Source organism: Molothrus ater, chromosome 5 (genome assembly GCF_012460135.2).
Source record: "Molothrus ater isolate BHLD 08-10-18 breed brown headed cowbird chromosome 5, BPBGC_Mater_1.1, whole genome shotgun sequence".
Lineage (NCBI taxonomy): Eukaryota > Metazoa > Chordata > Aves > Passeriformes > Icteridae > Molothrus > Molothrus ater.
The window spans coordinates 38,746,493-38,762,121 of record NC_050482.2 but is presented as its reverse complement, the minus strand read 5'-3'; the positions used below and the strand labels follow the sequence as shown (position 1 = coordinate 38,762,121).

At 38.6% G+C, this 15,629-nt stretch overlaps 1 protein-coding gene across 3 annotated transcripts in view; it reads right to left on the bottom strand.

Annotated features, from left to right (window-relative positions):
* The window catches only part of SYT1 (synaptotagmin 1), a 334,282-nt gene that overhangs the window by 50,081 nt on the left and 268,572 nt on the right, over positions 1–15,629 (bottom strand). For all 3 annotated transcript variants that reach the window (XM_036401808.2, XM_054514798.1, XM_036401807.2), the window contains one exon: positions 1,079–1,196. In XM_036401808.2, the coding sequence (XP_036257701.1) occupies positions 1,079–1,196 (118 nt within the window). The remainder of the gene's footprint in view (positions 1–1,078; positions 1,197–15,629) is intronic.

Below are 15,629 nucleotides of genomic sequence, written 5' to 3'. Positions count from 1 at the left end.
TTAGTAAGTTCCCATTTCTGTTTATTTTGCATACAGCTATTACCTTGTACTAAGATTATAAAAAAGTAAGAGCAAAACACTTTCTCTTGTCACTTACTAAATCAAATTGAGAAATTACATCATCTATGTGTTAGTGGCAGCTGTAAAAGTTTTCAGTCCTAGAACTGTGCTGGAAATAGCCTCATTCTCAATGGTGGGTAGCAACTGTTTCTTCTAAACAGAAGGCATAAAAACCAAAATTCTCCTGAAAAGACCTCACCTAATAAAGCATCTTGTTATTTAATTTGGTCTCAACTAATTGGCAATTTATACAGTAATTTGTGTCCAAATTCCAGATGCGGCAGAGAACGGAAACCCACAGGGAGCTGCGACACAGCCCAGGTGCCTCCCTCAGAGGTGGCACACACCCTGTCACCCACAGAGTGCACAGCCTCAGCCCATGGAAAGGCTGCCAGGGCTGTTGGCAGGTACTGAGCACGATGGATGTATCAGCCTCACTGCCTACCACACGCACAAGACTCTCATTTTGATTTCTGCTGTGCACACAAATGCAGAGCACCTCTAACTCTGCACGTGCAAGCAAACACACCTGAGCCCTTCAAATGCAGAAACAATCTTCCTAGCACCTCAAACAGCAGTCAGCACAGCAACCTGTGGCGAGTTCCTCTATTACCTATTATCTGCAACAATGCAGTGAAATGCTCACATTTTGTGAGATTAAACAGACAATAGAAATTGTACTTAGATTTTTTTTCTCTGCCTGAATAGTCTGTATTTATCTCTAGGCAACAGGAGAGAAGGAAAGCACAGAGACCTTGCACTGTCATCTAATCGTGTAACACTTCAGACCTTGTCTTGGAGTGGAATGCAATGGCTTATGATTTTTTTTTTTTTAAGCTAGAATTAGTTCTGATATACTCAGTCATGCCCTAACTTTCAAGAAAACATAAAACCACATCTTTCAGACAGGGAGCTACAGCCCTTACCTTCTCAGCGAAGTAGACATTCAACAGAAAACTAGTTGATTTTCTGCTTTTACAAACCTGCAAAATCTTCAAGGAGATTTTCACACCCATACCTGATAGCCCACCGACATCCATCTTCTTCAGGTTCTTTGCCTCCAGAATGACGACAGTCAGCTTGCCAGCAGTAGGCACATAACGGAGGGAGAAGCAGATATCACCCAGCTTCTCTTGCTGTGAAGGCAAACAAGACATGATGTTTTACTTTAATGATTTTTTTTACCTTTTGAAAAATGCAGTTTTGAAAGCCCCGCAGATAATCAGCAGGATTACATCTCCGACTTGTACTGCTAAAGAAAACCTTCAAATGAACAATATTGAGAAAACTGCCACAAATTGTCCAGATTAAATCCTTGATAACCTCAAGTCTGTTGCAGCAACTATCCTGTATACAACCAAATGACAAGATATGTGCTGGCCAGAAAGTAAGTGATACTTTTCACAATTTCACCCCTGACAATAGGGGTCCCACAAATATTGTTTGCTCTTTAAACAAAGCCAGATTTTTTTTTTTGTTTTCTCCAGGCTGCATTTCAGTGGAAATCTGTTAAGAAACATGCACACACAGCTACTAGGCTGTTTGCTGTGAAACAGCAATATGGATCTTTCTCGTCACACTTTGCCACAAAAGCAGAAAGTATAAAAAAAATCCACAAAATACAAAATATGCAGTATAAAAAAAGACTTGTATCCTGTCTGTTGGAAGAGAAAAAAGCCAGGCAGATAGAGACCATGAAAGGACACAGTACATCTCTCCTCACATAAGGAATAGCTGGAAGGATTTGGTTTTGCCTTCAAGCCCATCATATGAGATCCTGCCAAATGCAGCCTTTTGCAATTCATCGCTTAATATTTTCCTAACAGTCCTGGCAAAGAGGGAAAAGCTGAATGATGTTCAGAATTACAGGAACTTTGTTTTAAAAGGATGAATAAGAGATAGGAACTTGCAGATGAGAGAGGGAGGATATTGCTTATAAATGATGAGTTGGATGATCCGAGCTGCTTTCCTCCTTTCCTTCAAGGCCCATGGTATCTCTACGGGGGCTAACAAGGATGTTTTTGAGACAAGAAGGATGAGCTTACACCAAGCAGACCAATAAAAAATTTCAGACATCCATGCTTCTCTTTCAAAGGCATTAGTTCTTATGGCATATGTCTACTTCCACAATTTATTCTGATAGTAGAGTATAAAGTACATTTTTATGATCATATCTTTTTGCTTTCAGTGTTTTCTTAGACACAACTGAGAGCAACTCGCTCACATGCTCATGGATGCAGTGGATATTTCCTACAGAATAGACAATCCATGTGCAAAGGACTTAACCTATAATGTGACAGATTCTAAACTGATTATTTCAAGTTGGGACTGAAATCCAGGTATAGTAATAGACAGTTCCCTGCCAGACATCATCTCAGCAACCACCAGTGGTCAGGAAACATACAGAACAAGCATAGTTACATGTAGTTAAGAAATGCTTAGACAGAACAAACAAATAGCTCGTGACGTTAAATCTGTACTGTATAAAAATAATGCTGTCAGGATGCACTTGTGCCAGTATCTTGAAAACTCATGGTGTCCTCCTCACCTCAAAAGGATATGGTAGAATTGGGACAGATTCCAAGGAAAGCAGCAGGAATAAGCAAGGATATGACACAGTTTCTGCAGAAGGAACATGTAAGCAGATTAGGACTCTTCAGGTTGCAAAGTGAATAGTTGGGGAAGAGACCTCTATCTGACCCAGAAGGGTTAGAATGACATTATCACCTTGTTCAAAAGGACTGACAAAAATATAAAAAAAATTACTCTTATCTAGAACAACCCTAGATGTCTTTCAGAACATGGACTGCATTGGCATGAAAGAATTTACTATTCTTGCCTGACTGCATATCCTGTTCAAAATCCCAGCACAGATTCAGATAATGAAAATAGAGATTTCAGCCATGCAATCTGCTTAGCTCATGCCTGGCTTTAGCTGAGCTTTGAATGGCACAGTGACAGCAAAACATGCTCCTGTTCACCTGACATTTGGTTTTGCAAGTCCATATTGGATAGGGTAACAGTGAAGTTGATCTATCACTTGCAGGTTGTTCAGAACAAAAGAAATCAATTTCTTATTGATTTGTGTTATCATGATCACAGGACACTCAGCCACCTGGTGTTCTCCACAGTCACTGCTCTATTACATTGTAGAGTTGGCTTAAATTTGCCTGTGGATTCATGGGGCTCTCCAAAGACTGAAATGAGGTATATATGAAAGCTTATTTTAGTCCCTCCACCTTAGAGATCTCTGTACCTATGTATCACCCAATATTCAAGGGCTCTGCCTCACCTGCAGATTCATTAGGCAGATCTTTACTTGCAGCAGCATAGGAACTTTTGTCCCCTTTTAAATCAATACCATGCTTCTAATTGTTCCTTTCAGTGGATATTTGTAAGGGCTTTTTTAGCTTTTGTTTGTTTCAATTTTTAGTTGTTTTTTTTTTAAATTTGTTTGGTGGCTTTTTTTTTTAATCTTGTGTTGAGACAAGAGTGTGTTTAGAAAGCATAAAATATTGTTAGGATTGCTGCTTCTGATCTGAGTGCATCAGCAGTAGCTGAAGGAAGTACTGTACACTCAACAGCTATTGCCACGGAGACCATCACCTCTCACCAGCATTTCTGTTTGTAATCATGTTATGCTTCTGTGCAAATACTGTAATTGTCTATACAGAAGAGTAATTTTAAGAGGGCGTTTAATGCTTTTTTAGCCTCTTTTAATGTAATTTTAGCTGCAGGAAACACAAGGAAGGCAGCATCACACAAACAGCCAGTTTTCCATAGATCACCAGGAAGCCATGGGAAATGGCAGCAGATGATGGGCTAATTCCAGTGAATAACCTGAAGTAAAAACGTAGGCACCTCACTAAATGCCTCCAGAATCAGGTTTAGCACTTCTTTTGTTGGTATGAAAATCTTTATCAACTGTATTTCTACAACTTCTTGTACTTGTAACCTTTTCTCTTTGCATGACTGCAACTCTTTTTTCTTAAAAATTCAAAAAGTATTTGTCAGGCAAAGCACTGGAAGTGGCAGCACTGCAATGAAGCTAAAAACCCCAATCACTAGAGGTGTGGTTTGCAGGAGATAATTACAAACTCCTGCAGGGCTACACGGTACAGATGAGTGCTGCTGGTATGGTGATTAGCCCATGGAGATGCCTTATTGTTATTATTAATTTCTTTCAGCCCTGTGTATAAATAATTTATGTTAGTAAATTACTTTGATCTCTGATGGAAACTGTAAGTTAGTGTTAGAAACTTCCAGCTGGGAGTTTCATAGTCATTAACCTATCCATGTATAATGCTTATACACCAATCAAAAGATTCTCTCCATCTAAGCAACTTCATAACTTCATTACTTTTAAAGAGGATGCAATGGACCAGAACATAAATGACAGAGACGATGTTGATAACACTTCTTCAACTTAGGAAAGGCTATTTTTAGTCCTGTTGAGAACCTGGACTTTTGAGAAATGACTCTTAAGTGGCTCCTGCCTGTTTTGTGCTTCTTCTCCTACTCATCAGTGATCATATTTGCCTCGACAGGACACTTTCCTAATGAGCTACAGAGAAAAATGCTTTTTGTGGAGATTACTCTCATTTGTACTGCAGAATCTCTAACAGACATATCTATGTCATTATTGTAAACATTCTCTACATTTTTGTGGAAGATATTATGAGAGAGTTGATGCTTGCAGCTCTCTTAGTAAAACAATACCAAAATAACAAGCCACAGCACCATATGCTTTCTGCTAATTGGATGTAAGACTCAAAAACAATCAGTATAGGAAGAATATAAATACAATGAGGTTGGTTTCCAACTCTGGTACCTGGTTTTGATTGTGAATATTTGCATAAGCCTGAGAGAAACAAAATATGATGTGATTTATGGGCAAAGACCCCAAATAATACCATCTTACCCTAATCAATATTTACAATGGAAGCTTGTAATGTTCACTGTTTAGTTTTCATAGCTACCAAAATGTTTTAAAACTCTGTGGAGAAAACAGGGACAGCATAACTGTGGGTTATGAGCTAAATTAGTGTTTTCCAAATTCAGGAAACCCAAGGTAAACTGTAATGACAATCTCTAATCCCGATTCCCACACTAATGGACTTCATACAATTTTCAGGCCACCACATGCTGTCTGCACATGGAGATCTTGAATCCATCAAATTCCTTTTCTTGGCATGTAAGGCATGATTACACTAAGCCTCAAAAGGTGCCACAACAATACCAGTGACAGAACCACATGGTTGCAGAAACTGATGACGTAGACTGGTCCCAGCTTCAATTAAGCCACAGTAGCAAGTGGGTAGAATTAACAACCTACATAAATAGCTGGGATTTAGAATTATGAAAGCATTGCTCCTCCACACCCACAGAGCAAACAGGGATCACACTGGGGAAGGGCAATCAAGAAAAAAAAATGGGTGCCCAATAAACCAGTAAACACGAAATTTTACTGCTACCACAGCTGTCTGACATTACTAGTTTCAAAGACACTGCATTTTTGGTAAATACATGGTTAAGGAACAAAGCAGAGCATTTCAAACCTGCAATAGGTATAATCAGGAGAGAAAGAATCTTTTCCTCTTATATTTGCAAATCAGGGTTGAGATGACCCAACAATATGAAGATGATTCTGCCACAATTAGGCAAAGGAGTGGGAAGTGATCAAGAAACTCCTAGTCCTCAGTTTGTAGAAGCAGGCTAGAAATAGATGGTGCAGCAGAGAAAGATAAGGAAGGGGAAGAAAAGCTGGAGCTTACATGTCAGCCCTTATGGCACATTGGAGACTATCACATGAATATGTATGCACACCAATACCACTGTACCCCAAATCTGTGCACTACTTTCGGGATAAAATACCAAGAGCAGAGAGGGGAGACAGAGCTCTCCCAACCCTTTCAGACAAAAGAGTTATTGCAGAAGAACCTGTTTCAGACTGGCAAAATGCTATCTATACATCCAGTCAATATAAACCTAAGGGCTTTAACAGCTATACATTAATGTGACAAGCAGAGTAATTCCTTTGTTGTCTGAAAAAATTTTATGCCCATGAACACAGAAGCCAAGCTGGAAGTAAATAAGTGTTAAAAGCCTCTGGAGAGAAGCCAGAACCATCTTCATGATTGCACCTACTGCAACTTTAAAGAAACTATTTTAAAACAATAAAATATGAACAGACAAGTGCCCTACTGCATGATTTCTTACTCTATGACCAGTCTTGTTTTGTCTTACAAAACGGAAGTACAGAATGTCTGATCAAAAGTCTCTCCTGTTTGCTTTTACTAACTTTTTCTTTTAGAAGAGTCTTCATAGATTACACTCTCTTCACATGTGCACACTTGGCCCCCAAAGGGAGCCCCTGATAATGTAAGTGCAGTTACAAGACACCTAACACAAAATTCAAGCAGAAAAGTGAAATAGGTTATAGCATGAGACCTTGGAAGAAACAGATTTCTCAAGGAAAAGATCTGTAGGGCTCACTTTGGACCCTGTAGAAAAGGGACTAACAGTGACAACAGGCTAAAGAAGATATGAAAAGGAGACTGATATTAGGCAAAGAGAAAACAGAAATAGAAGTAAAGGTCCATGAGGCAAATTTTAAAAGGGAGAAGGTCTAGGGCAGACAGTGAAGGTTCATGAGGTAATTTTAAAAGGGAGAAGTTCTAGGGCAGATAGAATACTCTTTCAAATGAAGTGAATTCATTAAAGGTATTGGGAGGTGGTATCTGTAGGCATACAGTCTGTGCCTACATGCTATAAAGTATAAGTGAGAAAGAGCCAGAAGAAAGGGTTTAATTGCATATTGCTTTTGACTGATTTCCCTACCACAGTCCTACTCTGACTCTTTGTGATATAACCTTTTTTTTCTCAGCACTATTCTTTACCTTTGCTTAAAATGAACATACCTATCAGGATCTTTCTCTGGAAAGAAAAAAATCTACTTATTCCTCCTTCTTTCCCCCAGCCCCCTCTGAACAGCACTACTTGAAACAGAAATTCGTGACACATCTCTGTCCTCTTATTGCAATAGATATAAAAAAGCAGTGGATTACATTTCTTTTAACTGCCATAACTATGTAATATTCCCCAACATAATGGTAAATTGGACTTGAAAGCAATTTGGGCAATAAATTTGAATGAACCAATGTTATTAAAAAATTACCAAACTAGGTTTTGTCAGTTTCCTCCTTTTAGTCCACTTATTACATTTTTTAACTATTTAGAAAGCGTACTTCAATTACTGCTTTCTAAAAATCAGAGAAAATGGAAGGAGAAACCACTGTTATTATTAGTAGAAAAATGACACTTCACAGTCATCAGTTTAAAAGCATCACAATCAGATGCCTCTTGCAAAATGAGAAGTGCTGTGGTCAAAGGCAGCTGAAATCAAAGACCAGCCAAACTCCACTCTTTGATTTCCAGACAAGAGACCGTGCTGCCAAACATACCAAGTTCTTAATGAAACAAGAAGAAAATGGATTTGTTAAATAAATGAGCAAAGGAGGAATAAATGAAAAGAATCATATATGGCTGAATGTCGTGGCCTGGTTTTCCATAACTCTTTGCCTACCCTCAAATGCTTGCAGCTGGCTGCTCTGCTTTAATGATTGCATGTCCCTCTGTTTTGCCACTTGGCTTCTCCTCAGCTTCTGCCTGATCATATTTCTAAATGTCACTCACGTCTATGCAGGCCAGTGCACAAAACAAAATTAATTTAACTGAATGGCACTCTAATATTATTACTTTTGACAGCATGGAAAACTTATTAACTACAGTATGTCACAAGGCTAGTCTTCTAGTGAGTAGTTTAAGTACAACATTGAAAGGAAATGTAATACATTTGAAAGATTTTTTTTTCTTGGCTTATCAGACATTGTGAGAATTCAAATCACAAAGCTTTTCTCTAATTATTAGAATATTATATATGCACTGCAATCACTCTCTACAGAAAGTCATTGTCCTCCTGTGATAGGGTAATAGGAAGCCACATTACAGTTCCCTTGCTTGATTTGAAATTTTCTGTAGTAAGAGCATCTTAATGCTCAGTTAATGTAGTGTCTGCTACCAAGTGTGTCTTTAGTTTCCAAAGGTGATTGAATTAAAAGCTTTAGACTATGAACTGGAATTACAGAATACATCCAAAAGTACATAGAATCAGTAGATAGTAAAGAATTGCAATTAAGAATCAGACTAATTAGTAATTTCTTCCTTGTAAGATGTATGACTGCATGTGGTACTGTACGAAAAACCTGGCATGAACACAGTCCTTGCTAAAACAACCATACATTATTGATTACTCCAAGACAGACACAAGATGATTTGAACAAACCAGTAAAAGTGGGAATGATTGGTATGATGGAATGACTAATCATCTATGGTGCTGGTAACTACTGCTGAAATTCATCAGCACCAGGCAAAGTCAGTGCTGCCATTACTGAATCCATATAGCATTATATTTCTATTTGTTCTGCAAAAGCCATAAAGAGAAATTCAGTAGAATTCATGGATTACCCTTCACAGGCATCCATCTTCTTCCCTTTCCTGAAACTTCAAAAGTACTAGGACAATAAGACCTACTACTAAGCCATTAAATAAATGTTGACTCATGGCCTTTCTCTCCTCTCTTGCTTGCAGCAGAGCTGGTTCAGCTTTCATGTTCCTCCCTGATATCCCCTAGCACTACCTCCAGCTCCCTTCCATGACCCTCCCATCACAAACCCCACACCACAGAGCAGCCTCCTCCAAAATCTTCTAAGTTGGCCATTAGGAAAGAGGCAACACATACTGGCAGTGTTTTAAAACAAGAAGCTTGCTGGCTAGCTAGGGGCAGGCCAAAGAGAACACAAGATGACCCACCACATGCTCAAGGGTTTCTCTGAACAGGGCAAGAATCTGAGGATCCATCTTTTTAAGACACTACATTCCTTTACACTTACAGAAATTTTCTCACCTTGCTCTCCAACTTCCAGGGCAGCACGCAACACAGTTTCGTACCAAAACCAGTTTGTGCCTTTATTTTCACACAAAGACAACTTAGCCACACAGAAAAACAAGGATTCCCACTGCACTGCAGCAGGGACCTTAAAAGGGCTGCACACCGAGGACTGGCACAGCAAGATGAAAAGGAACTGGATTTGCTAATGGGAAACCACAGACAGCTGATCTAATTTGCCAGCTGATAGGTCAAGATTTATAGCAAGAGAGTTCTCCACCTGTAATTTATCAAGGTGAAGATTTTCTTTCATGTAAAATTTCACCCCAGCCAATATAATCTTTTTTTTCCCCATTCATTGCTTTTATGCTACAAGCACACACAGGACTAGAAGTCCCTTTCTGTATCACTGTTTTTTATTTAGAAAGGTTTCTCACATTGTCCTATTTTTACTGATTTTTGTACTGAAGATTTTTCCAGAGCATTGGAATTGCCTAAACATGAGGTAGGGTAAAGCATATGCAGCTGGAAAAGAGGCAAGCTGTAAAGCTCTGAAAAGCTCCTGTTCTAGTGCTCCCTAGTTTGAGGGAAGTCAGAAATATGTAAAACACTCTCTCAGATAATTTCAGTATTTTTGTCTTTGGTTCCACTTGAAATGAAGAAACTAATAGATATCTCCCACAATGCCTTGCATTACATTTCTTAAGTTCAGCATATTAAATATTTGTGTTCAGTTCAAGAATGAGGTCCTTCAAACCAGTGCTACGTTTTCAAATCTACTGACTTACCCTTACCAGGCTTATATCCACTTCTTAAACTAAGAATTCAAACAGTTATTGTTATGAAACTACTGAAAGATATAAAAGTGTTAGATAAATACACAGTGGCAAGCTCCTTTTTTGTAACTCTACTTCTCCTCACTATTTCACTTTGAAAAAGTCTCAACACATTCTTTAGGAAGACAAGGCAGCTCATCAAAGGTCATCACAGGAATCAGAATCACACACTCAATTGTATTAATCTCTTCAGTAAAGAGTTCATTGCAGTTAGCTAAAAATCTAGGACAGAAGACTGCACTTATCATAAGATCTCTGGCTTAATGATGTTCCTTTTTAATACATCTTAGACCACAAGGGAAATAAGGCTGAAAAAGTTCTAATGTTTTACTTGTCTTACTCAAAAAAGGCCAAATACGATAAAGGTGGTATCTAACAGTCATTTGTCTTTAATCAAACACAGATGAAACAAAGAAGAATTTATAAAAGTTGTAATAATGTTGACTTAAGGATATAAAATATTATGAATGGGTAGTCACATTGTTTTATGGGAAAAAAAAGGTCTTTTCAACTAAAACCAGATTCCCTCTTTGGTAAGATTGGAAATTTGCTTGATGAAGGAAGCATGCATATTTTTTTTCTTTTTTCCATTCAAGGTCTGCTGCTGTTTTTTATAAGTGGGGAAGTTTTTTTTTGACAAAGGATGTAGGTGATATAACAGTAAATAGTAATGCAACAGATTGGTCAAAAATCAATTATCTACAACCAGTTACAAAGAGGACATTTTCATACCGCCGAAAGCAAATTTTCTACAGTCTAAGACAGGGAACTCCAGACTTTTTGTAAGTACCTTCTGAATCAGGAAAGGTATCTTACAAAGCAATATCTCCTGCTGAGGATTCAGGGTCATAAGCTACAGATCATGAACTGCTAGTGCAATGCTGTGCAAAATAATCAATAGTAGACGATCAGAAGAGGCTGTGACTTGGTCTGCCTGCCAAAGAAATAAAGGATAAGGCACACAGCTCTTGTGTAAATAAAATTTTTTTAGATGCTGAAAATGACAAAGAAGGTAAAAAGTCACGACTCATATTGGAAAAATGGAAACCTGATTTTGAAAAACATTTAAGAATAATTTCTGCAGCTTTTTGAAAAGAGGATTGGACATGACTTGATTACTGTGAGTAAGTAATGTAGAGAAGAGCAAGCATCATGTGTTAAATTGCTTGAATCTACTGAAGAAGGGCATAACAAGAATCAGCAACAGAGTAGAATCCAGTAACATTCAAGTAAAAAATAAAGTACACATTTTAAAGAGAGATAGAGTATTGCCAAAACTATAAAAGGCTGTGTTATTTTCTTCACCTACTTCTGTCTTAAAATCAGAAACTTTCAAACTCTGGTTTTAAAGGCCCTCTAAGAGTTTTCCAGTGGAGGTGCAAAGCCGCCTATAACAAACATTGCTGAGGGCTGAAAATCATAGAGTTTCTAGCTCCTTGTTCCAAAACCAAGCAAGGTCTAACTTTCAAGCTTATAAGGGGGTTTCCTTTGGCCACTTTCCTCCCAAGTTGGCACTGGGAGAACACTATTAGCTCCAGGATGCTGCCTGTTTCCTAGACTGAGTTCAATTACAGGACATTCTTTGAAATGTTCTTGAAGGCCTAGGAGTCCTCCAGATTTAGGGCAAATACCACCTAATTTAGAGAAATGTCTAAATCAATTGATAGGTACTAGCACTATTTCTAAAGAAAACAAAGGCTTTTTGAAATAGGAGGCTTTTTTGCAGAAAGAAAATGTTTTCTAATATAAATGACCAACATGTCATAGAAAACTTGTCTGCTCTAAAAAAATCACAGAAAATTAATGTTTGTCCTGATAATTAATGTGCAAATCTGAGTGAGTAAAACCACTTTCAGCATAATCCACTCCTAAATCTGGGCTGGGCATTAACAGACAGGAGATGTCAGCTGCAGACCTCAGGGCACTCCCACAAAAATGAGCTGCTGCCAGTTCTGAAGCTAAGGCTCCACTCATTAACAAGAGGTCCTCCTATTAATTTTCACAGTTACTGAAGAAGATATGGAAGAACAGAGGTAAAATAACTGGATTTCAGACAACCAGAAATAAGTTTAAGTAGCACCTAATATTAAGCATCTGATGGGAAGCTCAGGTCCTGTCTGCCCCTTGCCAGCCACAGCACTGAGAAGCTGCAGTGCTTCTTTACCAGTGGCATCAAAAGCAAGCTGTAAACCCTACATAAGGGTAATCGTACAGGGAATGACTTGAGTCAGAATTTTATGGCCAGCTCTTTGGCTAAGAAGAAGACATTTGAACTCAAGATCAGCCACAAGAGGAGAAAGGCCAAGAGAAGGGTTCTCAAATGCAGCTGCCTTTATCAGTGTTAGTGGATGTTGCAGTACCTCCCAATTCCATTCCGTTGTGGGCAAACCCATGTGGCTGACCAAGCAGCAATAACACCACTTTCAACTCTCCCACTGCTAGTTAGGAAGCCTCTATCTCTGACATTATTTCTGTAATTGTGATTGCAGACATAATTGTCAAGGAAAAGATCTTGACCTCCATGTCACTGGATTCAGTTTCACATACATGTTTTACTCAAGCTTTAGGCCAGCAAGAAGCAGATAGAGAGCATATCTGGATCGAAAATGATATCATAAATGGATTTCATCTGCGCACTGATGATGGTAGCTCAAAGTGATTTGTGTTCTGCTTTAATGACACAGCAGTAGTAATTCTGTTGCAGTGATCATACTCCAGCCCTCTACAGAAAAAAAATCATACTCTGAAAAGGGACAGAACAACTACAGTAGCCCTCCATCCCTCTAGTGAGTAAGCCAGCGAGGCAACCCCTGAATGCTTCTCTAGTTATGATGGTGACAAGCACAAAGTAAGCTGCAGAAGGCCACAGAAAAGGAAGAGAAGAGCAGGTGCACAAATTTACCCTGCTGTGTTGCCTGTAACACAGTAACAACACATCGGTCACTGTGAAGGATTTCTTTGGCCTTTGGTAGAAGGCTGACTTACATGATACAACAGAACAGGAAACTGTAGGACTGAATTATCTCTGTCTGTTGTCCATTTTGCCTAGAAATAAGACTGGGTATACTTCCTAAATTCATGTACTCTACCTCTTGAAACATTAGCATAAAGTAAATAAAAGTATAATACCTCTGAACTGAACACATGTTCTGGATTCTAACTGTGATTAGGGCATTTTGTGCTAATTCCTGCCACAATGTAAAGTGCTTCAGATACCGTTTAAGCTCATTGTTAAACTAAAATGAAACACAACAGGCTCTGAAAAGAGGTTAAGTGGTTACTATGGTTATCTCTGACATGGTTTAAATCAGCATTTAAAAGGTGATAGAGGAAAAAAATAAAGAAAATGGCTAATCCCTTTCTTTTTGGTCCACTATTCCTAAACCTTGGTTTCCCCTTTTCAAAAATACATCTTTCTCTGATGCTCTGGAAACCAAGATCTTCTAGCTCTACATGGAATGAGCACAACAAAGCAAAGAGATTGGAGCAGCATACATCCCCTTCTCAACCTTCTAGTGAAAATGCTGTTGTCATCTTTGTGAGAACTGCTCTTCTTTCGTGACTGTAAAAATGCTGCTCTCTGTTCTGAAGGTCCTTCTAATGACACTGTATTTTTATACAGCTGTTTTACAGCTTCCCTTAGCTCCTGATCCTGGGTTGTAACAGCAATCTGATAATGATTTTTGTCATTGTTGGTTTGGAAATGTAGGGGAGAAAGGGAAATAAGGTATTAGCCTGGACTACCGCGAAGCTTCTGCCTGGAATCCCAGTGAGGCCATTTCTGCCCCTGGACTATGCATTCACTGATGCTGGTAGTCAGAAAAGTAAGTAAGTACATAAAAGTCCAGTTGGAGAACAATGCTGAACAATTACAGATATAGCATGTTCTGTGGCCCTTTCACACTCATCAGCTGGTCCCACAGACCCATTTGCAGTCTCTCCCAGATTACAGAGCTTTCTACTTGGGAGTACTCCAGAATTAAATCTGTATTTTCTAGAATTCCTTCTGCAGCTTCCATCCAAAATATCTCTTCATACTCTAGGTTCAGATGAGTTTGATCCCTTTCAGCAGCTTTCTCAAAACTCTATAAAAACACAATTTCAGAACACTGCTTTCCAATTGCCATTGAATGTGGCTGTGTCTTTGAACTTTAAAGTATCTTCTGCTTGAGCAATAAAATCCCACACAGTAATATTAATATGTGAAGGCTGGGAATTTCCCACTATTCCTTCCTTCAGCCTTGTAATTTTCTGTAAGGTTCTTAGCGATATACTTTGTCTGAAACAAACATTATTATTTTTTTGTGTATTCTGGGTCATTAGATGCTTAGCACCAAGTGTAGGATCTACTATTTCAGCACAGTTTAACCTCAGGATGCCCTTCCGCACATGGAAGGAAAATGGTAATAAGAATTTTTTTGGCAAATAAGCAATACATGTTTTTCTGATCTCAGAATGAATACTGTCCAGGAACAGAAAGGCCCCAGAAGAGCCTGAATTTAACACTATCACTCACCTTCTTCCTCTTATACTATCTTCTGTATTTGAATTCAATATCTGTAAAGCCAGGCAGTTTGAGATGAATCGAGACAAGGTTCCTTTTGATTTCAAGTAAGCCAATTACATTATTTTTATTATAACACAAGAAAGTGACCTCCTAAGGCGTCTCTTCCAGAGAGGGAGTTAAAAAGAGAATACTCAACAAAGGTATATAGTGGGATTGCCAGCACTTTGAGTATGAAAGGTGAGAAAAGAAATGCATAATTCTAATGAACTGAAAACAGTACCCTTACAGCTCCACTTTAATCATATTGTTTTACCTTTAAAGTCATGTTAGCATCTTCAATTTCAAGATGAAGGACAACTGATTAAATGCTGAAGAATTTTAAAGCAGGCTTGCTTATTCTCAAACTTCCAAACCTCTGTTTTGTTCCCTGTCTCAGTAGGAAATTCAGTTCCTTGGCAGGACAGATGCTGAATTTACAATATTGAACAGGCATTCAACAATCTCTGTTTACTGCATAAACTCTTCACAAAACCTGAAAACTAAAACCTTCTTAGATTAAACATTTTAAAGTTTTGGGAGTAAGAAGAAGTGAACTTGAGAAGATGTAAACACCATGAAGAAAACATAGTGTTCCAATATAACATGCAGCTAAATAAAGGAAATCTCACATTTTAAAATCTGTCTGACACTCTGACAGCATCTCCATAGGGATAATGATACTTTCTTTCGCAAAGCACTGTGCCATCTGAAAAGCTGTAAAAGAACTAAGTGTTATTACCAGTGATGGGAAAGGCCTATTAGATCATCTGGCCATTGCTCATGTAACTATAACAGAAAATAACAGTGATTTGCTGCTGTAATTTGACAGTGACTTTTGTAAAAATGTCCTTTCCTCTTATATCTCTGCAAGTTTCAGTTCCAGAGAGTACTGGGAGGCTCAGTAACTTTGTCACAGTCTCTAACTTCTATGAAGTCCACCAAGGTATTAAATACACATGTTTCAGGCCCACTTTTCCACCTCCTTCCTTCACTTTTTACTTTTGGATAAGGCAGGAAAGAGCAATCCTCATGAACAGCACAGTCAAAGTTCACAGAACTGCTCTTTCCACCTGAAGAAGGCCTCCTTCTCACCCCTTTCCAAGGCAGCACCGTGCATCTCTCCCACTGGGGGTTGTGCATCCCATACGAGTGTGGTGTTTTCCAGCAGACCTCCCACTCAGAAGCCTTGTCTAAAATATACCCATCATCACCCACTGTGCTATGAACATGCATCCATCAT